The sequence below is a fragment of the Centrocercus urophasianus genome, unplaced genomic scaffold, assembly GCF_019232065.1.
Source record: "Centrocercus urophasianus isolate 14NV4802_14NV808 unplaced genomic scaffold, USGS_Curo_1.0 seq_265, whole genome shotgun sequence".
NCBI classification, from domain to species: domain Eukaryota; kingdom Metazoa; phylum Chordata; class Aves; order Galliformes; family Phasianidae; genus Centrocercus; species Centrocercus urophasianus.
In genome coordinates this window covers 43,756-71,468 of record NW_024884828.1, presented here as the reverse complement: position 1 = coordinate 71,468, position 27,713 = coordinate 43,756, and the positions used below count along the sequence as shown (strand labels likewise).

At 57.9% G+C, this 27,713-nt stretch overlaps 1 protein-coding gene across 2 annotated transcripts; it reads left to right on the top strand.

Moving 5' to 3' along the window:
• The first annotated feature begins 258 nt into the window (after positions 1–258).
• On the top strand, positions 259–27,445 carry LOC122164589 (netrin-3). Of its 2 annotated transcripts, XM_042826698.1 has the most exons (7): positions 259–294; positions 7,430–8,401; positions 14,534–14,722; positions 20,079–20,228; positions 20,542–20,595; positions 24,485–24,559; positions 24,649–27,445. In XM_042826698.1, the coding sequence occupies exons 2-7, from the start codon at positions 7,435–7,437 to the stop codon at positions 24,975–24,977; spliced, it is 1,764 nt and encodes a 587-aa protein (XP_042682632.1). In that variant the 5' UTR covers positions 259–294; positions 7,430–7,434; the 3' UTR covers positions 24,978–27,445. The 2 variants fall into 2 exon arrangements, with proteins under 2 accessions (XP_042682632.1, XP_042682631.1); XM_042826697.1 differs by lacking the exon at positions 259–294 and having other exon boundaries at positions 7,393–8,401.
• Positions 27,446–27,713: the final 268 nt, after the last annotated feature.

Below are 27,713 nucleotides of genomic sequence, written 5' to 3'. Positions count from 1 at the left end.
CGCTCCCGCTTCGCTCTATTTCGCCTTATTTTGCTTTCGCTCTAGTTTTTTTTATTATTATTATTTCCTGGAAAATTATTATTATTGCTCTTTTTTTCTTTCTTTCTTTCTCTTTTTCTCCTTTTTTTTTTTTTTTCCTTTTTTTTTTTTTTTTTCTTTTTTCCTGTTGCCATCAGCCAAGGGAAGGGGAGCGGCCCCGCACTGCCGCCCGCGCTGCTGTGGCGGCCCCGGCTACTCTCGCCGCCGCGGCCCCGGACCCTCCGGCGGACCGAGCCCGCTACCTGCCTGGCCGCGGTAAGCTGCTCCTCCAACTTCCCGGCACGGGAAGCTGCACCCCACGTCCCTTCCCACCGCTCCCTCCCTCGCTGCCTTTTATTCCTCCCCTTTCTCCCCCACCCGCCCTTCCCCCTCCCTCCCCTCCCGTTTCATCCTTTCTCTCCGGTCTCGCCGAAAAACGGGACTTTCCCCCGCGGTGCCCCCACGGGCACGGCCGAACCCCCGGCACGGAGCTCCGTCGCTCCGCGCTTTGTCCCGGCCCGGCTCGGCCCTGCGGAGGGGGGAAGGGAGTGCCCGGAGCTGGGCGAAGCTCCGCGGCCTCGCTGCCCCCGCGCTGCCGGGAGGGACCGCAGACCCGACCCCCAATGCGGGAGCAGTGCCCGGTTGCTGCGGGCAGCGAGCGCTGGCACCTCGGCGGTGCGGCTCTGCCAGGGTCGGGGACCGTCATCCTGCACGGTGAAGGGGGGGTTCCCCTCGGGAAAGGCTCCCGCGAGCTGCTCTCAGCTGCGGCGCGTTCGGGCTGCTGGAGAACCCCCGGATCCCCTCCCCCCACCCCCACCATGCCTTGGTCCTACACTGCAGTTGGGGGAAGAGCTGCCCCTGCACAGCGCCGTGTGTGAGCGCGGGGTGAGGCGGGGAGAAGGGAAGCCCGGCTGCGTTCGGTGGTTTTCCTTTTGCCTTTCTGTCCCAGAGCTGCTGCTGAACCCTCATTTTTTCGAAACGCCGTCCCTCCCACAGCTTTCCCGTGCTGCTGGAGAGTGGGTGGGTGGATGGAAATACCTTTGCTGGGATAAGGACTGGCTGCTGCGCTGAGGATGTGGTGCTCAGCAGCCTCTCACGCGGCCTGGCTCTCACCATGCTGTGAGCAGGGAGGTGAGGGAGGCTGAGGATGGAGCAGTGCGGGTCCTGCCGGGCAGCACTCGTGTGTGCATTCAGCCCTGGTGTGAGCTCAGATGCATGCAGGCAGGAGGTGAGATGGGAGCTAGGCTGAGCATCCCCACCTCTGGCAGTGCTGTCTGTGAGGGACCCACAGTGGTGCTGAGGGTATCCTGTGGTGTGCAGCCCTCAATAGCCGGGAGTGACACAGGTCCTCCTTCCCTCACTTAATCCACTGCTGTCCACTCCCAAGGCGAGGAGGGACCGCAGCTCCCAGAGACGGGGCCTGAGCCATGCTGCAGACACCCGCTTCGAGGCGTTGTGATGGATGGTGGCACCTTCCCTTTCTGCAGTATTCCCGTTATAAAACAGAGGGAGCTGCTGTGCTTTTCTGACTGCCCGGTGAAGGTCCTGCTGTTCCAGCACTGGATGTGCTGTTCTGTGGGATCCTCACCTCCCGGTGAGGTGTGATGTGCAGCAGGAAGGCATCAGGTCCGTATCAATGGCAAGTGCCATGCTGGCTTCGGCAGGAACGAGAGTGAGCCTGGAGAGAAGGATCTTGTCTGTGGGGATACAGCTTCCACCAAGGAGCCTTGCAGAATGCAAGCTGCCGAGGAGCCCAGGTGGAGGGGTGCTGGCAGCCAAGGGCTTTCGGCATGGCGTGCTGAGGGGCTTCCTTGGGCAGCAAATGGGGGAGGTGCAGAGCTGGGCAAGGGCCCTGGGGGTAGGCGAGTGGCGGTGCAGGCCCTGGACACGTGTTCCCAATGGGGCTGCCTCCATCTGCCCTCTCCAGGGAAGCAGCACCTCTGCCTCCTGTTCCCCCACCTCCCACCTGGGCCCTGCTCCATAAGGAAGCAATTATTCTGTGCCCCCACCAGTCCCTGCCTGAGCCTGCGCAGGACACTTAGGCTCAGTATGGAAATGCGACAGATTTTCCATATTCCACTTTGCCCCGTGATGTTAAAAACGTACGTGACAGCCTCTTCCAAATGCTGCAGACTTGGCTGGCGGTCAGTAACATGCAGTGTGACACCAGGGGCATGAAACGTGGTACCCATAGCCAGGGAGAGAGAGGACGAGATGTCAGAGTGCAGCGCACTTCCGGCCCCGTTGTCGTGAGCCATCCCGTACCCGATGTGAGAGATCTTTCAAAGCTGGCCAAATGTTCTCATCTCTGAATACCATTTTAAATATTCATCCAGACTATTTTCAACATCTGTGCCCGGCATGTTGTGAAAAGGCAACAAGGGCCGTTATGGAAACCAGATCACTTTATTCCCAGATGGAGTGGAAAGGGCAGGAGCCGTGAGGGCTCTGCGATGGGGCTGAGCGCCGTGGGGAGTGATGGGAGGGTCCCCAGTGTGTGACAGAGCGAGTCGAGTGGTCGCAGAGATGAACCAACATGGCAGCATGGAGGCGGCTGTGCTCTCTGCTCCCACAAGGCTGGGGCTCGGTGGGCTGCTGTTATCGGGTGAGGAGATCTGCAGCTGGTGGGAAGTGCTCGCCCTGCTCTGCGGTGAGTTCAGTGTCACGGGGAAGTGGGCTCATCCCCACTGTGCCAGGAGCCTCACTCCAGCGAGGGGACAGGCTCTGCTCAGAGCTAAACAGGGCACTGCGCAGCCACAGCAGGTCCTCCCTGGGGGCAGCTCACCGAAAGCTCCCAAAGTGGGTGATGCATCCGAACATCTTTGACACCTCCGTGCACATGCCTGAGCGGCCTTGGGGTGGTTTGGGTGGACTCCTTTTTTTTTGTTGTTTTCGATAACCTAGGAAATCTGGGCACCGTTCCTCCCTTTTGTAACGTCAGACTGAAGCTAATTCAAGCCAGGCCAGATGCTGACCACAGGTATGCCAGTGTAAATTTGAATGGAGTCGCTTACGTCTTGCTTGGCCTGGTCTGAATGGAGCTGCTTCTGTCTGATGCCAGAGGGGCTGAGGTCAGAATCTGGACCATCCTTTCCTGCGTGCAGGGTAATATGTATGCGTCTCTTGGCACTGCTGGGGTACCGTATGGCTTGTGTAATGCTGCCTCCAGCCTGCCAGAGAGCATTGCAATAGCTGTCGCCCAGCGCCTGCTGCAGGAGCGCACTGCCTCGCGTCGCCCACATGAGCCATGTGCACAGCGTGGGGCACAGGCTGGAAGCCTGAGGGGCTGCAAGGAGTGAGCAGCTCCGCAGTAGGGGAGTGGTTGTGGGTCTGTACGCACTGACGGCCCTCTGAAATCAGAAAGGAGGGGGGAAGAGGGAGCTCAGCCAGGACTGTGCTGCGCGGGAGCCACAGCCTCGTCCTCGTCCTGGTGGGTGGCTGCTCCAGTGCCCACAGCCTTAGCCTGTCCCTGGTGCCCGCAGCCCCGCTGTGGCGTGCTCATCTCTGCCTCGCCCCTTCCTGCCCAAAAACCAAGCCTGCTCCCAGTGCATGGGGTTTTTCCTTTCCTTTTAAGTATTTCTCCGTTGTGTTTTTGTCCTAACGACACATGGAATGATTTATCCGTGTCCAGAGCCCGATTTTGGTCCTGGTGCATGCCTCTTGCTGGAAGCCTGAAGCCCCCAGCTGGCACTGGCAGGCACATAAAGAGGGGCTTCACAGCCTCCCAGCTCGTGGAATTGGGCAGATGCCCTGTGGGTCCCTCCTGCAGCACATGTGTCTGTGGGGCGGAGCTCCTCATCTGCTCAGGTCCCCCGTGCCCTGTTGGATGCTTCTACCCCTCACTGTGCCATGCTGCATGGAGCCCTGTGGGTCCAGCACCCTGCATCTCTGCCCACACTCAGCGGGGACCAGACAGCCTCTGCCCAAGCACAGGGCTGAGGGGATAGGGCTGGGTGAGCCCCTGTGCTTCCCTGCCCTTTGTGGGCTCATTACCCAGCTGTGGCCGTTGTTGGCTATGTGCTAAACAGCATCTGCCAGTGCATGACTCGGGCCTCCATTGCACCCTGGAGTGCTGCTGCGGTGGCCGGGCTGCGGCGCGTGGTGTGGCCATCGCTCAGGCTGCTCGCGGCTTCCCTGCTGCTTTAATTGGAGAAGGCTGCTCCAGCGCCGCAAAGGTCCTGGGATCAAATCTGGCTAATAACCGCCTTCCCTCCCCTCCCCATGTTGTTCCACTTAATCCTATAATTACCTCTGCAAAGCTGCCGCGGCCTCGCTCTGCTCCCCAGTGACCCTGGACCTGCTGCAGGCACGGGGGTCAGCGCTGGGAAGTGTGTTCTTCCCGTGCCGCTCACCTGCTGCACCTGCCTTCGTGCATCCAGACTTTGCACTGAGGCCGATGAGCACCCAGCCAGCACTAGGAGCTGTGTTCGGCATCCAAACCCAGCACACTTGCAGCACGGCGCCTCCGGGGGGAGGATGGGGTGTCTGCATCGTCCCAGTGAGACCCCAGCACGTCTGCAGGCGGTGCAGAACCATGGGTGCCCCTGGCAGTGCTGCTCTGGGGCTCAGGGTTGTGGAGATGCCGTGCATAGCAGCTAATTTTTAAAGTGCAAAGCACTTCCGAGTGTGAAGGCATGGGGACTTTCTTCCAAACCGCATGGCTGTTAGCATTCCCCAACCAGAGGAGTGAGGAAATCACCCACCTCAAAAATGCAACCGCCACTGGGGAGGAGCGTGGCCACGGCAGCAGCTGGGATAGAGGCTGCGGCCTCGGGGAGGGCAAACCCTGTGCCATGCTCCTGCTGTGGCTGGCATCGTGTCCTCACCCGGCTGGAAGGCATGAGGGAACCTCGCCTGGAGGCCATGGAGGGCCAAATCCATCTTGATGCAGGGTCAGCATTGCTCCTTGGATGCCTTCTCCAGCACTCAGCTGGCAGAGTCTCCATTAGGTTTGAAGCAAGGGCACCAAAGAGGGAAGTAGAAGGGGGGCAGGTGGAGCTAGGAGAGAAATACCCACTGCCGGGCCTCCCTGGCAGCTTGCCGACAGCCCAGGGGTCACGCTGAATATGCATAAAAGGGAGCAGATTGCAGCTGCCCTCCTCTCCGATGCAGAGGTGAGACCCGTGGAGACCACCGGCCCCGGCTCCCTTTCAGTGGGATAATGGGGTGAGCTGCACACGGAGCGTGTGTGCATGTGTGTGGTCTGGCAGATGATAATGATTTCCATTCACACGGTGCCTCTGCAGTGCCGACACGCCGCTCTGCAAGCGCCGGGGCCCGGCTCCTCCACGGCTGCTCCTCAGCACAGCCCCAAAAATTCGGGCACCAGAGCACAGAGTAGGGCAGGAAGGCCTCTGCCGAGGTGTCATCCCACTGGTTATCCGTCCTTTCGGAGATGTCCCCTTGTGACATGTAGGGCTGGGGGTCAGGCTGGTGGCTGCACCCCATCCGTTCCTTCCCTGGGGCAGGAAGGGGAGTTCCCTGCTCACGGGAGACGTGAGCGATGGGAGAGCTGGAAGCTCGTGGGAAGGATGGGGATGTTCTAGGCTCTGTGCAGGGCATCTCACTAGCATGCACCAGGCAGATATGGGGAGCAGAACCCAGCAAGTAGGGCAGGTGATGGCCAGAGCAACCTGGGCAGCTCCCCCTGTGCACAGCATGAGCCTCATCTCCTTGGCGGGCATGGGGTGAATCTGCATGGAGCAAGCAAACAGACTGAACTGCACGAGGGGGCCTGGAACGTGGCTTAGCTGCAGTGCAGCTCTTGGGGAGCCCCCAGCAGCTTGCTGCCAGCACAAAGCTGCTAAGTTTGCAGGGGAAGATCAGGAAAAAAATGGTTTGGAAAGACCAGAAAAGATCCTGATGGAGAAGAATTTGTTGTAGCCCAGGAACACACAGGTGCTCTCCTGCTTTGTGTGGTGCAGCACATGGTGCAAAGCTGGCTGCAGGTGGTGGGGCATAGGCAGGGCTCCGATGAGTACAAGTCCTCATGTTCCTGCATTGCCACTCCCTGGGTGATGTTCCCCTGCTCACTGCAGGTGTCCTGCAAGCAGCAGGGATGCCACGTGCACAGAAGCAGATGGATGGCTTAGGGTCAGAATAGTTGCATCCCAGTGTGTTTCCATCACAGTCTGCCCAGGAAGAATAGGGTTTGGAGTGAGGCACATCTCCTGTAGCTCCAGCCTCTGCCAGCTTTAATGCAGCAGTGCTAGCAGAGTGGCACAGTGTTTCCTGCTCTGCAGTGACAGCTCCACGCCTGCTGCCCACAGGCCCTGCTGCTGGGCATGGCCTTGGGCAATGCTCTCCTCTCTAGGGTTGTCCCCATGCCCACCCCTGCTCTAGCAGTGCCACCCACTCGCTGTGCTCGTGGCACAAGAGATTCCTGGTGCTGCTTGCTGAGTGCCAAGCCACTGGGCCACGCACAGGGCTGTCCCCAAGAGGCTCTGCAAGTAGCAGAGGATGTGCTGCTGGGCAGTGCAAGCCACCAAGTTGGCTGCAGACACTCCTCTTCCATTCGTGGTGGTGGAGCAGAGGGAAGGGCCCATCCACAGTGGGGAACTCCCTGGGCAGCAGCTGCTGTTGCCCTCCCCGCTGCCTGCTGCTGGCTCAGGGGCTGCAGAGCTGGGCCTGGCCGGGCAGGGAGGAGCTTCCCCCATTAGTGGTTTGGCAGCCTGGCCAGGGTGAGCTCCCTTCCACAGCAAAAGGAAAATAACACAGAGCAATAGAAACAGGGCTGTCCCCAGCAGCAGGAGCGTGCTGCTGGGAGCAGCACAGAGGCTGAAGATCAACACTTTATTCCTGGGAGTGCAGCACAGCCCCAGCCATCCTGCAGCGCTGTGCTGGGGGCACAGGGGTGGTGGGCTTCCTACTCCACTGGGGGAGCAAGGCCAGAAGGAGCTCCTGGCAGTGGGAATGCTGTGGCTGTGTGGCAGTGGGGTTTTCAGGAAGGTTGGCCACTGGCTTGTAACCACCTCAGGGTCAGCAACAAGGGAGATGTGTGATGGTCCACCTCACAGGGAGGCAGAGGGGAATGGGGTGCTGACCCCAGCAAGCTGTGACAGCGCTGGGGAGCTGAGTCCCATCCCCATGCTCTTGCTGTAGGGAGTTTCAGCTCGGGGGCATCACCTCAGTGCATGAAAGCCCTATGATATCCATGGGTGTGAATGTCCCCATCCTGCCTGAAACCTGCAGGGCGTTTGTGCAGGAAGGGGCTGCTTCTGACTTCCTCCTTCCAGTGCTGTCAGTAGGGCATCCTGAGATGATGCCGTAGCAGGGCATGGTGTGGGAGGACATTTGCAGCCCAATGCCCTGGTTTTGAGCTCATCCCTGCACCTTGTGCCCCCTGCAGGGGCTGTGCTACGCTATGGGTGCGCCATGCCCTGCCATCCCTCACTCTGTGCTCTCATCCCAGGGAGGATGGAGGCCCCACAGCTCCTGCGCCTGCTGCTCACCACCAGCATGCTGCGCCTGGCACAGACTGCAAACCCCTTCGTGGCTCAGCAGACACCCCCAGATCCCTGCTATGATGAGAGTGGGGCTCCCCGTCGCTGCATCCCCGAGTTTGTCAACGCTGCCTTCGGGAAGGAGGTGCAGGCTTCCAGCACCTGTGGGAAGCCCCCGACTCGGCACTGCGATGCCTCGGACCCCCGCCGAGCCCACCCACCCGCCTACCTGACAGACCTCAACACGGCCGCCAACATGACGTGCTGGCGCTCCGAGACCCTGCACCACCTCCCCCATAATGTCACCCTCACCCTCTCCCTCGGCAAGAAGTTCGAGGTGGTCTACGTCAGCCTCCAGTTCTGCTCGCCCCGGCCGGAGTCCACCGCCATCTTCAAGTCCATGGACTATGGCAAGACGTGGGTGCCCTACCAGTACTACTCCTCGCAGTGCCGCAAGATCTACGGCAAGCCCAGCAAGGCCACCGTCACCAAGCAGAACGAGCAGGAGGCCCTGTGCACCGACGGCCTCACCGACCTCTACCCGCTCACCGGTGGCCTCATCGCCTTCAGCACGCTCGACGGGCGGCCCTCAGCCCAGGACTTTGACAGCAGCCCTGTGCTGCAGGACTGGGTGACGGCCACCGACATCCGGGTGGTGTTCAGCCGTCCCCACCTCTTCCGCGAGTTGGGGGGCCGCGAGGCTGGCGAGGAGGACGGGGGCGCCGGGGCCACCCCCTATTACTACTCGGTGGGCGAGCTGCAGGTCGGCGGGCGCTGCAAGTGCAACGGGCACGCCTCGCGCTGCGTCAAGGACAAGGAGCAGAAGCTGGTGTGCGACTGCAAGCACAACACCGAGGGGCCCGAGTGCGACCGCTGCAAGCCCTTCCACTACGACCGGCCGTGGCAGCGGGCCAGCGCCCGCGAGGCCAACGAGTGCCTGGGTAAGTGCCCACTGTGCTGCCCGGGGGGCGTGGGTGGGGAGAGGGGACACGGAGCTGAGCCCTGGGTGCAATGGGGACAGGCGTGAGCCTCTGTTGCCTGCGACCCACAGGATGTGTTAGCTTGGCCGTGAGCACTCAGCCCCCCTGAAGGCATGAGGGTGTGTTCTGGGACATCAGCACATGAGGGGAGTGCTTGTCCTTGGGATAACGCAGAGATGGGCACCGGGTTTGGTACGGGCAGTGAAAACTTAGCAGGGTTTAAGGGAATGCCCGAGCTTTGCTATTTCAGCATGTCATCATTCAGTCAGTCTGGCATGGCGCTGTGTATTGTGTGTTTGGCTCATCTCTCCTTATACAGCTTTATGCAGATTAAAGGTGTTGTAACCTGAAGGAAAGTTTTCACAAATATCGATCTCGCGTTGCTCGCCTGCCCCGCTCTCATGTCTGTTCCTTTGGGGTTTCTGTGCGGCTTTTGCCTTTTGTCCATGCAGCATGGGGGATGCCAGAGCCCCACAAAGCCCTGGGAGAGGGAGGAACCGGCTCCTGCCCTTCCTGGACCCCCACCCTGTCCCAGGGGGCAGCAGGATGGGGACAAGGGAACCACACCATCAATCAGGCCCCGAATGGCTCGCTGGATGTGCCAGAGGTCAGGGGACCTGTTAGTGTTCGTGATCGATGACTTGTTGAGATCCCAGCTGCCCGCTTCAATATATGTTTGTTAGGCAGGATTTCTTCTGGGGAAAAAAAAAAAAAAAAAAAGGCTAAAAAAGCTAAAAAAGCTAAAAAAGTTCGCTGGTCCAAAGGGACAGCCTGAGCCATTCTGCAAAGCACCTCGCACCCCATGGGAGTGGGTTAGCCATGATGTTTCCCCCCAAAACACCACATTTTGGAGCAAAATTTGGAGGTGGACCAAAAGGAAAACCTCGACCCAGCAGCCCCTCTGCCCCGTGCTGCGCTGTGCCCTTCGCTCTGCCCTGCGGGACGGGTGACCCAAGAGGAGACCGAAGGGCCTCCCCCCAGCCGGGTCCCTTTTGGCAGATGAGGCTGAAAAGATAAACGAGGGAGAGAAAAGAAGAGTGGGGAGGAGGCGGGGGCACGGAGCGGTCCCTTCAAGACACCCTGACAAACCCTGCACACAAAGGCCCTTAGCCAAGCTGCGTGTGAAAGTGGTTTTTCCTGTTGATTCGATCCCCTTCTTTCTCCCTTTTCCCTCTCGGGCTTTGTGCCTTCTCTGAAGGGACCTGAAAGAGCTCCTCCATCACACGCCTCCGAAGGGCTTAGCGGCTGAAAGCTGGATTAGCTCCCCGAGCCTTCCCCTCTGTGCCTTTCAACAATGACATCTCCCCAGCCAGCACGAACAGACGCAGCAATTAGCACCAATTAAAAGGAGAGGCCGCCCGGGAAGTTCCCTTTGCTCAGCCCAGGCTGTGGGGTTTCCGACTCCGTCCCACGCCCCAGCCCTGTGCTGCCCCGTGGTGGAGGAGGAGGAGGAGGAGGAAGGTGGTCCGAGTGCCCCTGAGTGTTCTGCATCCCCATGTGTGCAGCTGGGGATGGAGTCGAGGGGCTGGTGCAGTTTCTGCCCTGTGCTCCCTGGTGCTGCCCGTATGGCTGTGGGCTCACCCAGCTGTGTGAGCAGCTCTGGATAGGGGATGAGGGGAAGTCCTGCTCCTCAGGAAGTGGAGTACAGGCACGGCCAAGTGTGCATCTGGGTCAAAAAACAAAGCTGGTGCATCCGTCCCCATTTTCCTGGGAGTTTGTGCAGCAGCTGAGCTGGCCCATGGTGTGTGGAGGAGGATGGAGGTCTGGGCAGATGGGTGCTGTTTTTAGGGCTTCCCATGGGTTCTGTTCTTCTCTTGTCACAATAATTTCTGCTTCTCTGTGGTGCTAAGGAGAGCAGAGGTGAGAACAGCAGAGATGCGTGTCTTTCAGCAGAAAGGCAGAGATGTGTGCATCGAGGAGTTGCTGTGGTGTCTGTAGAGAGCAGAGACGCTGCCACTCTGCATAGCTGAGTGTTGTTCACAGGTCAGGTTTTGGGGAAACAGTGGCTTTGCCACACTGCCAGCTTGGCACGAGGGCAAGGCCAGCTCCATGCTGCAGGGTGCATGGCCCCGTGCCCACTGGGCTGCCTGCAGAGCAGTGCCGGTGTCCCCCGGGCACAGCCGGGCCCTCCCATCCTCCGGGATGGGCTCAAGGAGGGGAAATCCCCGCAGCTCAGAGGTGTGGGCAGGGTCACGAGTCTCCCCAGCCCCCTGAGGGACGCGTTAGTGCTGTTCTGGAGTCCTGCCCTGCCCTGCCCTCCGTCCCTGCTGCTGTTCCCGCGGAGCTGCCACCCAGAGCCCGGTGCCCCAGTCGGGAGGCTGTCCCCAAGGCAGGGGGGAGAGGATTAGTGCAAAGCAGCCACTGGAAGTAATTGATCCACTCGCTGGTAATGCTGGAGCTCTTGTTCCCATTGTCGCCGCCGCGGCTGGAGTGCCTTTCTGCCCGCGGCACAAAGGGGAGACCCTGCTCCCAGAGCAGAACCTGCGGAGCCCACGGATAGCGCTCGGGGCTCGCTTTGATCCGGGCTCTGCGTGCTCCCGGTGGAACTGCTCTTCCCCCGCACCGGGCAGAGGAGCAGCCAGGAACTGAGGGCATCAATCCGGGATGCCGGTGCGCGGAGGAGTGCTGATGGGTTTTGCAGGCCCCCCTCTCTTTCGTTCGTCCCCTCTGTCCCCTTCTTGTGTGCGTTTTCTTGTTCTTATCTCAGTGCTCCCGATGCAGAATTCCTTCAGAAATCCCCTTTTTAAGCCCGTTGAGCTGACCTGGCCTCCTTTACGCTGGTGCCAGGCAGGAGGTGGCTCTGGGAGGCGGTGAGCAGGGCAGCAGACGCCCTCCCCCCGCCAGCATCCTCCCTCCCCAGCGGCTGTGGGGCAATGGGAGAGCCGGGGCCGGGGGTCCGCCTGCAACAGAGGGCATTAGAGCTCAGCTGCGAGTCCCGAGCCCTGCTCCCGGGGTGGCCTGCGGTGGCTCAGCCTCACGCCACCCTGGCTGCCAGGCGGCGAGCTGGGCTGCTGTGCGGCAGCGCCATCCCGGCTGTGCCTGGGTCCCTGTCCCCACAGCCGTCCCGCAGAGGCGGGGAACGGCCCACATGTCGGCGCTGGGCACAGGGGCTCTCCTGCCCCGCTCCTCTCCGGGGCTGAGGTGCAGCCGTCCCGCCTCGCCTCCCGGCTGGGCTCCCCTCCAGCCAAAGCAGGGGCGTAGCTCGGATCCGCTGCGGGTTGGCAGCGGCAGCCGGTCTAGGGTTTCGCTGAGCCAGCTCCGTTAACTAATCACTCCCAGGGAGCTCTTGGGGGCGGCGAACCCCCTCACGTCCTGCTGGCACCGGCATCTGCTGCACGTGTGCTCCCCACGCACGATGCTGCCCGTCCCGTGTCCCCATAGGGGGTCCCCAGCCCTGCACCCCTCCCACCGTCACCTCGCTGCTGACCCGTGGGGAGCTGGAGGGGAGGAGGTATGGGGGTAGCCAGAGTCCAGGCGGGGGGTTCAAAGCCTTCAAAAGGGGGACAGAAGGCGGCCCCATTTCAAGGTGTTGACGTTTAATTAGTCTATTATTGCAAATTATTAGATCTTGTGATTGTTTAATTGATCATATGATTGTTTAATTGGGCATACTGTACAAGGGCAGAAGCAAACCACCACGTAATTAGCCCCAAACTGTGCAATTAAATTCTTATTAATACCCCAAACAGCAGGGAGCATTCAAGCCTTTAATTAGTGATTAACAGGAGACAGACAGAGCTTGCAACCAAGTCGGCTCTGAGAACAGCACAAGCATTTAGCACAGTGTGAGGGGGACCGTCCGCTCCGATTAGCACTGCATGCCCAGGAGCTCATGTGCCACACTGTGACCCTGTCCCCATCCCAGCATGGCCAAGCCTGGCCACATGCTCACACCGAGGTCCCCGCGATGGCCAGCATCGCTCTGTGCTGGGACAGTGCTGTGGCCGTGCAGGGGTGGCCCTGGGGCTGGTGGGGACGTGCCACACAGCAGCAGGGCAGTGAGCCAGCCCCTGGCCCTGCTTCAATGCCACAGAAAGGCCGGGCCAGTTATTCCATCACCAATTAAACTGGGGCAGAGAGAGACCTGTGATGGCCGTGGTGAATCATTTACCTGACCTTCCTCCTCCACTGCCCCGTGTCCCTTCTGCTTCCCAGAGGATGCAGGAGCTTGCAGGGGCCCAGGATTTCTCCTGCTGGGTGAGCAAGGCAAAAAAAAGGGTCCCTTCGCCCCCAGAATTATTTCCCTGCAGGTGCCTCTGCTCAGCAACTCAAGCCAGCTTGTTCCCAGCCTGGGGACAGAGCAGCATCGTGTGCTCTGGTGCTGGCCCTGCGCAGAGCCTGGCAGAGCAGCTGCATCCCTGCTGCACCACATCCCCACTGTGCCCACTGCATCACTGTTACCTCAGTTGGGATTTGGGAGCTGGTCCATGCCTGGTGCACCAAGTCAACAAGCACACTGAGTTGGAACCCAAAGGAAGGTCTTTGTTTAATTCCGTGCAGAATCGGATGCTTGCTTTCTGAATCTCCTAACTCCTGAGTGGGTAACAATTGGATCAACATCCCCATCACACCAGCACCACCCCCAACGTCCCACCATGCCAGCACCGTCCCCACTCTTCCAACACCATCCCTGCCAAGCAGCTGCATCCCCACCACACATAAAAATGTGCTGCTCTTCCTTCAGGCACTGTGTCCCACTGTCCAGCCAAGCATGAGAATTCATCCTGCCACCACCAGTAAAAAGTGAGCTCAGAAGGAACAGACCCCAGGATGCACCCACTGCCCAGTGGAGTGTCGGTGTTGTGCCTGCCCTGGGATTCTTACACCAGTCTCATAATGTGAGGGAGCCAAGGTGGGGTGCATGGGAGTTGGAAGCAGGCTGGGCTCAGGGGTTGTGCAGGCTGGGTTCAGGGTGTGCTGCTGCTCTCTCCACATGATGCCAGGACCGTTTGATCTGCGCAGGCTGAGGCTCCCAATGTGCTCCTGGGCGACCCGGGGGGGTGAGCGGGGGAAACTTCACACAAACGACAAGCAGGCCCAGCAGTTAAATCTGGGCTGACATGTTAATGAATTTCACAGTACGCCTGGAAAAACTCTCACCCAGCCTCAATTTACCAGCGCAGGGAGGGGGCTGGGGGCGGGCGCTGTGTTTTGCCAAAGGAAATCTTGTTCCCATTATCTTTTTGCGAGAGTGTTAAACAGGAACTGGCACTGCTTTTCCTTTTTATCTCACACACGTGGAATCGGGCGGGGGGGTCTTCTCAGTTCCTGTGGCTAAGGAAAGGAATAGTGTGTGTGTTTGCATCAGTGTGCACATGTGTGGGGACACGTGCATGCAGCTCTGTGTGTACGTGTGCATATGTGTGAGCACGCGCACCGGTGTGCAGATATGAACATGCATGCTTGTGCACATGCTTGTGACTGCACACGCACACATGTAAGCGCGTGTGAGAGTGCACACATACTTCTGCATGTCTGTGCATGCGTGTGTCACTGTGGGCTTCTGTGTGTGTGTGTGCAGAGCAGAGCTTCAACTAACAGCAGTTTGGGGGCTGTGCTGCTGGCGCTGAGGCTGTGGGGCAGCAGGTTGCAGGTGCCTAGCTGGCACTGCCTGGCCAGCATTAATGGACTCCCTGCCCAACTGCAACCCAGTGCTCTGCCTTGGGCTGAGCAGCCCCATGCTCCATGCCCACACGTGCCCAACTTCCAGCCCTGGCCCCTTTAAGAGGCAGATGCTACACATCTGGATGACACACCGGGGCTGGCTGCACCACCACTTCCAGCCACGTTCTCCTCCTTCCTGACCCTGCATCCGGAGCCCTTCTGTGGGGTCCATGCTGTGCACCTGGCGTGAGTTTACCCCTCCTGTTTCCCTGCTCAGGCAGTGCTGGTGCAGCAGAATCCCAGCAGACCCCCAGCCTCAGCTTTTAGGACTCCATGCAGTAAAAGCCGTGCCTGCACGTTTGTGTGGATGGAGAGGGCATGACCACCGTTCTGGGGACCGTGGAGCACAGGGAGTGCTGTGTCTGACCCCAGCAATTGGTGCTCACGGTGATGTTGAGCTGCCTCTGCTGACACTCTATTCCTTTCCAGCCTGCAACTGCAACCTGCACGCTCGGCGCTGCCGCTTCAACATGGAGCTGTACAAGCTGTCAGGCAGGAAGAGCGGCGGCGTTTGCCTCAACTGCCGACACAACACGGCTGGGAGGCACTGCCACTACTGCAAGGAGGGCTTCTACCGGGACCTCAGCAAGTCCATCACGGACCGCAAGGCCTGCAAAGGTGAGCCGGGAGCGATCTGCTGCCCCGAGGGAATGGTGGGCAATGGCCTTGAGCCCAGTGTGTCTGTGGGCACCCAGACCCAAAGGATGGGGAGGGAGACCTGTGGGAGCAGGTGGCTGGGGGAGACCCCTCTGCCCCACGAGGAATGGCCCTTGGCCCTGGCACAACTGCAGGCACAGCCGTTAGTGTTGGGATTTGGGGAGGTGTGGAGCTGTGCAGGTGCTGCAGAATGCCTGTGGCAGCTTGCTGGGGATTAGGCTCTGACACCAACATAGTCTTGGCAGTAGATACACTTGGAAGTCTTCACACTGCATCACAAAAGGATTGTGGTGCTTCCTCACACTGAAAGGGCTGGGACAATGCTGGCAGGGTTTCCCTTCTCCCTGCTGTGCTGCCATGGGTGCTGCTGATGGGCAGCTCCGCCTGTGGGGTGCTGAGCAGTGCTGCCCATGGGCAGGGTGCATTGCCCTGAGGCGTCTGGGAACTGTTCTGGCTCCAAGCAGGGAGCACAGCCTGGCCCCACTGGTCCTGGCCTGTGCCAAGCTGAGGCTTTCCTCTCCCGGGGCTGCCCTGCCTTATCTCTCCCGACCAGCCCTCTCCATGCAGCCTCCATCCTTTGCAGCGCCTCCAAACAATGGTCCCACCAGTGGTTAGACAACAAAAAGCCACCTTGACCATCCCCCTGGACTGCCGCTGCTGTGCTGACCCCACTGGTGGGGATGGGAGCTTTGCCATGGTTTCTCCAAGGCCAGGAACTCACCCCTGATCCCATTTTTCCAGCTGAGATTGCAAGTATCTCCAGGAAGGGAGTGCGGCTTCCCCTCTGGCAGTGGTACTGCACAGACAGCAGGGAAAGCTGCTTCCATGTGTGCTGGAGGTGTGTTGGGGTGGCGGTGGAATGCTGCCCACCCCCCAGCCCATTGGTGCCCTCACAGCAGACGAGCACTTGGCCAGGTTTCTGTGTGTTTATGTGGGATCTACAGCAGCTGCTGATGCCGGTGTTGTGCAGCAACTTTGTGGCCGTAGAACTGAAGTATTTGGCTTGCAAGTCTCCACGGTGTGTAAGTTTCATGGGTAGGATGGGCTCATTTGGGTCCAGAATGCATCCAGTGTTGTCACAACTAAAAACCTTTTGTTGTCCATCCTGTATGAATCACCTTGGCTTCTCTCTACCCTCGTTTTATCTGGGGCTTTGGCAGAACAAAGCAAAGGGAAACGGGCTTTGGGCGCAGCAGCCCCACAGCTGAGCCCCAGGACATGAGTGTTTCCCATTGGCGGTGCTCATGTGTCCTTGGGGTGACAGTGGGAGAGGAAGAGGAGGATGCAGGATGAGGAGCACATCCTGAGGGTCTGTACACCGCATCACGGGTAGTGCTTTGATCCTGAGGAGCGCCAGGCAGGCTCCCAGGATCCCTGCTGGGGATGGCCCCTAATTTGCCCACTGTTCAGGAGATTCCATGTCTTTGCACATAAGGAGGCTGAAGCAGAGGAAAGGGAGGCTGCTCCCTTCCCTGCAGCTTGCAGCATCTCCCCACAGCCTCTCCAGCCTCCTGAGACTGGAGACAGCCAGAAGTGGGGTCGTGGCACGGACTGAGGGCATGACTGAGCAGCTGTGAGATGAGATGAGATGGGACAGAGCAGGACAGCAGCAGCCCCAGCTCCTGCTGCAACACAGCCAGGCTAGAGCAGTGCAGCACTGCGGCCTTTTCCACCTTTTCCATGAAGATTTCCCCACACCGGGGCTGTGCTTGATCCCCCTCTCATCCCCAGAGGTGCCCCCAGCCCCAGGCAAGAGCCCTCCATGTGCAGGAGCAGCCGGGCAGGCGGCAGCCTCATCAGCCTGCGGTTTCAGGGAAAGCCCTGAGTCATTTCCTCTGGAGGGCAGGCAGGGGGCTGCCTAAAATGGAGCTGCAGTGAAGACCCCAGTCCGGCTGCTATCCCCACATCTGGCACACATGCACAGTCCCCCCACCTTGCATTCCCTCTCACCCTGCCATCACCCAGTGCTGGTCCATCCAGGGAAGAGCGCTAGCAGAATGAAAAATAAATAACCCAAGAAACAGGATTTTGCTAGATGCTGCAGATGGGAAGGCTTAGCACAGCCCAGCCTCAAGGTGTGAGCATGAGCTGAGTGCGGGTTAGTGTGAGCACTTCCCATTGTGCTGCCCTGTGCCAGGAGCTCTGGGGCAATGTCCCACTCATCCCATGGTGCCTGGGGCTGCGGGGGCATCCTCCGGCCATGGGGACACATGCAGGTATGCATGAGGGTGCTGAGGGCCCATCCAGTTTCTGGACGCAGGCACTAAGCTGCAGGAGAGGTTCAGTGTGTTTCCAACTCTGGCAGAGGCTCAGATATCAACACTGCTCTGGGCAGCACTCAGCCCTGTGAGTGAAGCCGCTGACCCCAGTGCAGCATAGGAGCAGGGTGCTGCAGCAGGCTCGCCCTGCAAGAAGAGCTCTCCTGCAGGTCCCTGTGCCACGCAGGGCCACAGTGCCACTTCCTGAAGGCTGGCAGCGCTTGCGAGCGGTTTTGAAATGCTGCAAAGGCTCAGCCCAGCCAGATGAACATGTGCACAAAGCCTGTCCCCTGCTACGGGGCATATGTTGAAGAGGATCTTGCAGCAGAGCAGTGCCTGGATCTGCAGAGCCAGCTCCTGGCTCTGTCCCAGGCATCCGAGTCAATAATAAAATCCTTCACGCTTCTGTTCCTTTGACCGTCCCTCCCTCGCAGAGCAGAGAGCATTTCCCCTTTCCTCGTGTATATTGCAGGAGCAGATCGGTGTGCATCCGTGCCCTCCAGAGTGTGCCTGCCCCAGGTGATGGAGATGCAATCGGATGGTTTGGGCTTGTTTTTTCCAAAGCTGTGCCATGCACCTGCTGCTTTGAATAGCTACATTTCTGCTAGGAAAAAGGAGAATAAAAGGCGAGGCCCATGAGAGCAGGTCTGGAGAGCATACTGCAGAGCAAGGAGAGCTGCAGGCATTGAGCAAAGATCTTCCTCCAGAGCTGGTCCAGGGCAGCAGAGGAGCCTAACAAAGGAAAATATTGAAAGAAAGCTCAGCTCGTATTCAAGACTTGAAATGCTAGCCCAGAGGCCAGCATTATCACAGTGTGAGTTATTTAAAGAAACCCAAACTGTTCTATCAAATAACAATCCAAGCGTGGCTCATCTCTGCTGGGATTCAGAGATGGGTACAAAGATGCTCCCCGTGGATTGCACCAGCCTGCATCTCCCACAGCACCTGATGGAGTAGAGGTGAGCCCAGCAATGGCCACCAGCAGCCAGCAACCAGCATCACCACAGGGCACTGAGGCGTGGAGGAGAGTGCAACACACAGGACAGTGTGCAGGATTAATCCAACGGTGGTAATTGGAAAGTCAAATAAAGAATGGCTGCGCATTAGTCCCTGTAATTCAAACAAAACCGTAAAACGTGAGCTTTCTCCAATGGAAAACGAGGAAGCAGCAGCAGCTAAGCCTCAAAAAGCACAGCTACTCTCGATACTAGGTGCAAGACATTCTTCCTGGCAAGCACAGCTCAATGGGTTATGCCCTGATGTGGGGACTCCTTCCCAGCACCCAGGGTGAGCTCAGGCATTGCAGGCAATGGGCACAGAGGTGGGGACACACAGGGGTCAGCCCTGGGAGAGAGGGGCACAGCGAGACACAGCAACCTGCTGGGACAGAGCTGTCTCTGCAGGACATGGCATGAGCAAAGCCAGCTCACCTGCTGCTCCAGGTAAGGTGTTGAGTCTTTGGAAGCTTTCTTCACAGTGCAAGGAGGATCCGGCTGGAAGAACTGGATCCAGACCAAGCTGAGATTTATGGACCTACTTAAACTTTACACCGGGAATACACCGCTGAGACCAGGGAGATCATGCACAATGTGTGAAGCTGAACGCTTGCATAAATCTTGGCTGGACGTGTGCCTCCTGCCATAAATTTCCCAGGGCACAAACTGTCCCTCGCTGTGCTCACAGCCTGCGTGCGTTGCCCGCGGCCGAGCCCACCTGGCACCACAGCCCTGCTGGGGCTCTGTGTGCAGCCTCACGCAGCAATTCAAACCTTCCTGGTGGCTGAGACAAAGCCTTGGCCGCTCTCGAGGAGCAGCCATACCTGCCAGCTGCTCAAGGGTACCTGTGCCCACCGGCCCCGCACAGAAGGGACACTGTGGCCTTTACCCCCAGCTCCAAAGAAATGGCTGCAGGTGGTGCTCATGGCCCCAACCAAAGCTATGGCTGGAGAAAGGCCCCTTGCTCCCCGCGTCATGCCAAGGCTCCCTCGCTCTCTGCCATTTGTTATCACAGCTGAGCCCCCAAAATATCCTTGTCAGAAACACGTCCGTTTCCAGCCCCAGCCAGGATCTGATAAGGAGTGCAGCATCTGGTCCCCATTAGAGGCTGCTTGCTCTTGTTTCTCGCCGTGCAGGAGAAGCCTGGGGAGCCGTGCCGTGGTGCTGCAAGCAGTCCCATCTGGTGAAAATTAGGGAAGTGATAACATCGGGGGGCTGTGGGGATGGGTGGGGGGAGATGTTTTTGTTTTGCTTTGGAATCACGTTCAACTCTTACACCGATGGAGGCCAAGATAACCTCCTCCAGCTTGTAGCCAGGCCCAGCCTTGGGCCAGCAGAGGGAGGGTCCTCTCCTGACAAAGCATTGTCTTCTTCCTCCCACATCCCTGCTTCCATCATCCAGATCATTAGCTCCATCATCCAGTATGGGTATATCCAGTGTGAGGATGATATGCTTCAGATCCATCCCAGGGTTGGAAATCAAATTTTCACTCAGGTCAGGTTTGGCTTGTCTCCTGGGGAGACTGTGATGGAAGGCCATTAGAACAGCATTCTCCAGTAAGGGCTTGCAGGAGATTGGGTGGATGTTAGGGTTTATGAGCCAGGGCATCATTGAGAATCATAGAATCCCAGATGGTTGGGTTAGAAGGGCCCACACAGCCCCCAGCCCTATCCCTGCCATGGGCTGGCTGCCCTCACCAGCTCTTCTGCACCTCTAGGGATGGGCACCTACAGCTCTGGGCAGCAGTGCTACGGCCTCACTTTCCTCCCCAGCGTCTGACCTAACTCTCCTCTTTTAGTTGAAGACCATTCCCCCTTGACCTATCACTACTAGAAGACACACTTCAGGCCATCCCAGATCAAAACAAGGCTCAGTTGGTGTGCCAACTCCATGTTGGCTCACTTCTATGGAGAGGAGGCTCAGGAGACCTTCCCCATGGGCTCTCCCCACTGTCCCCTGGAACTGGCAGCGGGTGGCTGGCCATAAGTGCCACAGACAAGCCGTGGGTTTGTGCCATGCATTTCCTCCCACATAACCAAAGACTTTCTCCCTTTCCTGTCCAGCCTGTGACTGCCACCCGGTCGGAGCTGCTGGCAAGACCTGCAACCAAACAACAGGGCAGTGCCCATGTAAGGACGGCGTGACCGGCCTCACCTGCAACCGCTGCGCCAAGGGCTTCCAGCAGAGCCGCTCGCCCGTGGCCCCCTGCATCAGTGAGTCCTGCACCAGATGAAGTGTCTCCAGGAGTATTTAAGGGCCTGTGTTATTCAGGGCAGGCTCACCCAGTCTTTCTTAGCGAGCTTCCTAGGGGTGACGCACTAAATCCTCTCTGCACCCAGTCTGCAGAGGGCTCTTGTCTGTGTGCCACCCCCAGCTTCAGTCAGACCCCGAAGTTCTTGGTAAAGCAGCCAGGGCTGGGAGACCCCTCTGTCTGGAAAGGAAGGGCTGTGCATGGTGGGCTGGGAATGGGGGCTGCCCAGAGCTGGCGACCTCTTTCCTTAAGACATTTCCCCCTTTCTCTTCCAGAGATCCCTGCCATCAATCCGACCTCTCTCATCACCAGCACGGAGGCACCTGCAGGTAAGTGCTCTGCGCATCCAGCCCCAGCCCTGCTGAGAGACACTGCCTCCACTCTCTGCCCCACAGCACACCTATCAGGAGTGCCAAACCTCTCCAAACCCACATCGCCAGCCACAAGGCTGCCTTTAGTGAAAGAATTAACAAGAGTGGAAATCTTTTGTGTTTCTGCAAAGGGACCAACAAACATGCAGAGCTGCTGACACCGGGAGCACCAGGGCTGGCAGTGGTTCTCATGGGGAACAAGGAGTGCATTAAGGCGCTTTGGGTTCTGCAGCAGGCCAGGGGCTGGGAGCAAGTGCTTGTCTTTCCTTGCTCTGGTTTGGGCATGTAGGGTGATGGGAGTGGAGGTGAAGGCTGCTCTCCAGCTTGCTTTGCTTTCTGGCCATGAGGCATCCAAGCAGGAGATGAGAATGCCAGAGAAGGGGTTTTGGTGAGAGGAAAATGGAGTGGATTTGAGTGATTTTGTTGTAAACAGAGAGGGATGCGTGGGGCAGAGTTAATCAGAGTGACTCCCTCCAGTGTTTTATAAATAGGAGCATTCTTAGTATCCTGTCTGATATTTTCAGGTGCATGAAAATAAATGGCACTCAGTGCAGACCCCGGCATTCACTTTGCTTTGACAGAGCAGGTCTGTGTTCAGCAGCCTGTCTCTGTACCTGTGCCTTTCTTGTTGGAAGGTTTCTGGCTTCTAGTTCCAGTACATTCAGTGCAACACAGCCCACCTCTGCCCACAGCCTGCGCCAGGGACCGGGGTCCCGCAGGACCCTCTTAGGATTACTGGGCACGGCCAGGGGCCTCCCAGGGCTGTGCACTTGCCCCTACCCCCCTCCCGCTGCCTGCACCTCTTCTACCTCCCTGGAGCCCCAGAGCCCCCCTCCCCGCCGCCCCACAGCAGGTGTGCCTGGAGGAACAGGAGGACATTGTTCAGGGCTGCGGCTGCTCAGGTGCTTCCCCACCACCACATCACAGCCCCGTCTGCATCCGGGCTGTGCGCTGACATCGCCATCCCATTCCCACGTTTTGCTCCCCAGCCCTTCGCAGCCGCTGGGGTCCGGCTTTGATCCCTGCCCAAACGCCGGCCAGCTTTACAGCAAAGCGTCCTGCCTCCATTTCTTTTAATTTTTATTATTATTAGTCCCAAATATTTTCCACTTTGCAAAAAAATAATAATAGTTTAAAAAAAAAAAACAAAACTTGTTCCCTGTTAGTGGAATTAACAAAACTAGCAGAGTGCAAAAGAGGGCTTTAAAGGAATTCAAAGTCAGCAGTAAAAGATTTGCAGCCGTAACACCTAATTAAGTTACATCTCTCTTAAAACAAAATATTCCTTCTTTTTTTTTTCGAGGCACAGAGAAGTCAACCAGATGTGCAAACTCACCACCCCCCTGTGCTCCTCCCATCCCCCAGCACTGGGCATCCCGTAGCCCCAGTGGGGATGTGGGGCTGGGACTCTGCCTGGCACCCCACGCTCAGTTCTGCAGCACACTGAGGCCCATAGCCAGACACGAATCTTCTTCATTTATTTTTTTTTTTTTCCCTGAGTTTCTTACATAAATGGAGCGGGAATTGTTTTTATTTTTGAGGAACGTTCCTCAGCGCAAAGCTGAGGTTAAAAGTCCCCAAACGAATCCCAAACTGTTAATTCCAAATACCATCTCTGGCTTTTCAGAATCGCAGTTTTATGATGTTAATCGTGAGCGGGAGCCCAGGGCGGTTATTGTTTTTCTTTCCTCTTTTCTTCCTTTTCTTTGTTCCCAAGCACAGAGCCGGCAGAGGGCCTGGGCTGGCAGGTTGACCAGGGCTGCCCCACAGCTCAGCGCCCCACAGCGCATCGCCTCCCCACGGCCCGGCTGTGGCAGGGCTGAACGCGGGAGGCTCCCCGTGCAGCTTTCTCCGCCTGGCCCTGCATTGTGCGGCGCTGGCTGCTACTGCCGTGGCTTTGCTCCCAACCCCCGTCTCCAGCAGCGGAGGGGACCGCGAGCCCATATGGTCCTGTGTGTCCTTGTGAAACTGCAGCTTGGATCTGGCCAGATTTGCAAGGAGCTGAAAGCGGCCCCAGCGGGGTTTTCGCTTCATAGGAGCCTAAAGCGTGGCCCTCTCTGAAGATGCTGCGCACTGCCAGCCGCAGCGTGCCGTGCCCCTGGGCTCTGTCCCCACTGCCACCAACGGCTCCGTCCCTGTGCACAGCTCCCAGGAGGGGACATGGATGCCGGGCACCCTGTCAAGCTGCAAGAAGAGTGCAATTAATCACTCCCGCTGCTCCTCCTTCCTTTTATGATGCCTCCCCTCTTTTCCACTGAAAGCGTTCTGGTTTCTCTGAGAAAAATCACTCCAATCCACAAAACGTGTTTTCTGCCCCCGCAGATGACTCTACAGCTTGTGGTACTTAAAAACCACTCTGGTCCAGAAAGGCTCAGCCCCACGGGGGGGTTGGTCTCTGGCAGTGCTCCTCTGTCCCTTCTGCCTCTCCAAGGTCCCTCCTGTCCCTGCGTGGTGTCCCTGTGTGGTTTGGTGGCGCTGGGGACTGAGGAGCCTCATGGTGGCAAGGATAGGAATGGGGTGGTTATGGCAGCCCAGCCCAGGGGCAGCGCAGTGGGGCTGGGCCGAAAAGCAGAGCTCACCCCACTCTGCCAGGAATTAGGTTCATGCTGAGCCACTTCTGTTGATGACAAATTTGGAACAGGCGGCACAAAGTCCTCACTGAAAGGGAGCTGGGCAGAAAGGGGAGCAGCAGAGCTCAGGATGAGTTTGTGCTTCTGGGCTTCTTTCTTTCCTCTTTCTCCTTCCTCTCTCTTGGCACAGAGTGCTGTTATTTCCCCACCATCCCCCTCCATCGCCAGCGATTGCTGTGGCAACCCGCAGACAAAGGCAGCTCAGTGGCTGCCCTCTGTCCTGGGACTGGTGAGGGCTCTGCCAACTGGACAGAGAACCTGGGAGAGGGAGAGAAAGGAAGAAAGATGGGCTTAGAAGAACATGCCATTTGGAAAGAGACAAATTGAGATGTTCAAAAGAAGGTGGCAGGGGCAAAGAAAGGAGGAGAACTGGGCTGCTTCAGGCAATTGTTGGGATCAAAGCCTTTGGGGAGAAGGAGAGGCATTCCTGGCCTGCCCTCCCTCTGCTTGAGATGCAAATCTGAAGCCTTTAGAAATGCACAGAGAAAAGCTTCCTTGAGGACATGAGCTTCTGCCGCAGCATGGGGAGGAATGGCAGGGAGGGATATTGTGAGGAGGGAGGGATGCTGCAGGGAAGGATGGATGCTGGAGGGAAGGAGGGATGCTATAGGGAAGGATGCTACTAAGTGGGATGCTGCCGGTGTGGGTGTGTGCAGGAAGCTCAGCGTGGTGACCTCCCTGGCCATGCTTGGTCAGTGCCAGCAGGAGATGCTTGAGCAGCAGGGAGTGACCTCACCTGCCAGCTTCCCATGTTCCTAATATCCTTTGGGGCCCCACAGAAGTAGGAGTCACACTCCAGACTCTGTCTCTTGCTCTAGAGTCAGATGCTCTTTTGGGGTTCTTCCACCCTCTCCTGTCTCCCAGAGGAGGGTCCCCAGGCTCCTTCCGCCAGCCGTGTCCTGAATAATCCTTCATGGCATTGTCACTGTCATCACAGGAGGGGATGTGGCCAGCCTGAGAGGCCCAAGGGGACTTCAGGGGCTGCAGTGGGACCAGTCTCAATCTGCAAGAGCTGCTGAGATAATAGGGGGGCATAGCAGGGCTCAGGGACCCCACTGTTAGCAGCATCCCAGGCCTGGCTTGGAGCCTTCTGGAGGACGCAGGGACAGGGAAGCCCACTCTGACATGCCCCCACCATGACACCTTCCCCCATAGTGGGGCAGGGCCCCATGCACAGTGCTGTGCCACATGCTAAACCCTCTGTTCCTCCTCTGCAGACTGTGACTCCTACTGCAAGCCAGCCAAAGGCAACTACAAGATTAACATGAAGAAATACTGCAAGAAAGATTATGGTAAGGCTGCCCTGCATCCCCAGGGACGGCGGTTCCATCAGGAGCTGGCAGAGCATCCCCGTCACCCTCCTCTCCCTCTTTTCCCTCAGTGGTCCAAGTGAACATTTTGGAAATGGAGACGGTGGCCAACTGGGCCAAGTTCACCATCAACATCCTCTCCGTCTACAAGTGCCGCGACGAGCGGGTCAAGCGTGGAGACAACTTCTTGTGGATCCACCTCAAGGACCTGTCCTGCAAATGCCCCAAAATCCAGATCAGCAAGAAGTACCTGGTGATGGGGATCAGCGAGAACTCCACCGACCGGCCGGGACTGATGGCCGACAAGAACAGCCTGGTCATCCAATGGAGGGATGCCTGGACTCGCCGCCTTCGGAAACTGCAGCGGCGGGAGAAGAAAGGGAAGTGTGTGAAGCCCTGAGGGCCTCGTGCCCCGCACAGGTCCCGGCCCAGCCGCACACCCAGCCCGTGCCCAGAGACTCTGTACATATATATCGTGTGAACGGACTCTTCTGTCTATAGTGTATATTTTGGCAATGGTTCCCCTTTGTGTGTGTGTGTGCACGCGTGGATGTGTATGTGTGTGGGTCTCCTTCTCTCAGTGTGTATTAAAAATAAGGCGGTAATGACAAACCTTTAATGAGGAGCAAAGCAGAGGGGGTCCTGGGGGTGCCTGTTGCCTAAAGGAGCTTGAGGGGCTGGTTTCTTGCTCCGGGCATGCTGTTCCTCATCCTTCTGTCCTAGTCTCTCTTTCCCCTTGTGCAAAACCTTCTGCCCAGTGCTGCTGTCTGAGCTCGCAGCTCTCTCTGCTGTGTGCTGAGGGCCTGCTTCCCCCTCACGTGCTGCACATGCGCTGCTCTCAGCTCTCATGCCCCCTTTTCTTGTGCAGCAGAGACAGGAGGTCAGTTTCCTCCATCCCGGTGCACACACGGACTGGCTGGGTGGAGACCATCCAGCGCTGCAGGACCAGCCCCAGAAGCTCCGCTGGGAGAACCAAGTGACCTTTCTCCAGACCCGATCCTGCAGGACCTCATCTTTACATGGACTGGTGCTGCTGCCCAGGGGCAGGGCCCATGGAAATCTTGGGGACAGCCAGGGTTGTTGGCCACCACCCCACAGAGCTGTGCTCAGCAGGGAGCAGGGAACTGCCTGTCCAGGTGCACGGCCCAGGTGACCCAACAGGAAAGACCTGCAGATACCCATATTCTCCTCTTGTGCCAGCTCTGCGTGCTGCTGTGACTTTGGCCATGCCAGAGGTGCGGAGGCAGAGGTGGCAGGAAGAGAGAAGAGCTTTTGCTGACCAACCTCCAGTCTTTTATTTCTTCCTCATACTGTATTAGTCTCCAGTTCAAACAGACATCAGTTTCCTTCCATGTTGAGGTTATAGTGGTTTCAGCATAATAAACATGAGTGGAAATAATAGCTGATCTGACAGTAGATGTTCCTTTCCGTATAAACCTTGCCTGTTTAGGAAAGCTGCGAGGCTCAGCAAGGAGCTGCAGCCTGTGCTGCTGTTTCCTGGTGTGTCAGGAAGATGCTTTGGCCTTCTGTGCCCATCACATGGTGAGCAGCCAACCCATCCCAGGGGTGTCTGCAGCAGAGGAGATGGCACAGCCCTGGGGCATCAGGTCAGGGGAGTAAGGGGAGTGAGCATCTACGCACTTGGAGAAGCTGTTGAAGATAGCAATGATTGCTTTTCAGAGGCACTTGGGGCCAGCAGTGCTGTCCTTCTGGCCCTGCGGATGCCACTTTGCTCTTGCAGAGCACGGGAAGAACTGGAGTAGAAGAGGGGCAAAGTGTAAGTTGGGCCTGTGTGGTTTTGGATGAGTTGTTCCTGTGCTATGCTTCCAACTCAGAGCTTCCTTCCCTGCTCTGGACGAGTTGAAGGGACTCTCCCGTCCCCAGTGCTGCTGTTCTGGTTGTCACAGGCCACCAGCCTCTGCCACAAGATGTCCCTTGAATTACACAGACACCCAGCCTTCTTACTCCTGCTGCTGCTTGCACCCAGCAACCCTGGCTGGCCACACCGCTGTTGTCATGCTGGAACTGGGCAGAGGCATCCTCAGCTGTGCATGAAGGGACTCCTCTTGGGATGGGCTCAGCATTGCACTGGGATCTGCCTGGCCCTCTCCTCCTCAGCCACAGCTGTGGAAGAGCAGCAGAACATGAATGCTGCCTTGGACAGGACTGCAGAAGGAGCATGCAACCTCCAAGCACACACACGAAGATCCCGTGCTCCCCAAAATCCACTCCACACATACTGCGGGACAGGAAGCTCCAGGTTTTCCTTTGGCACCTGTCTCCTCTTCATCTGAAGTCACCTCTAAAGCTCTGGGAGGACTTTGGAAAGCAGCTGCTGTTTGGGATTTATCCTGCTCTCTGTTCAGCCCCCAGGACGAGTGATCCCAGCAGTGCCTCACATGCATCCTGCTGGGGCCCTGCACCGTGCAGCCCAGCGCCACCACACAGCTGCCATCACATGAACCTGAGCTGGGCACCAGCTGCAGGCAGGGACCCACATCTGGGGGCCCAGCAGCACTGCTGGGGGTGCTCTGAGAGGTGTATGTAACTCCCACATGTCTGCACGCCTTTTTGTCACCTCTTCCCATTTGCTTTAGAAGTGAAGCGTATCACCAGGTGGAGCAAACCCAAGAGACTGGCAGGATCATTTTGGGGAGCCCTATGTGGGTTTGGGGGGCTTTGCTGGGCTTTCTGGTCTGCTGAGATGTGCAATATATGTACCACCTGGGGCACCCATGAAAGCCGTGTCAAACATGTACAAAGAAAAGCCAGCAGATGCTACGGACCACAGTGTAACATACATATGTACGTTTGTTTTTTATTATTATTTTATTATTATTATTTTTAATAACACGAGTCTAATAAGTATTGACCGCCTAATTTCGTGTCTTCTCTGTGGGTGCTGGGAAGTCGAAGGGCTTCATGCTGTTCCTGTGCCCAGCTCTGAGTGTCCCATGGGTTTCTATGGGTGTCCCACAAGTGTCCCATGAGTGTCCCACCGGTGTCCCATGCGTTTCCTATGGGTTTCCATGGGCGTCCCATAGGTGCCACAGAAGCCACGTCCCTGTTTTGTGATCTCCTGGAGCAGGATTCAACCCCACGCAGAGTCTTCCAGATCCAACTCCAAGAGCTGTAG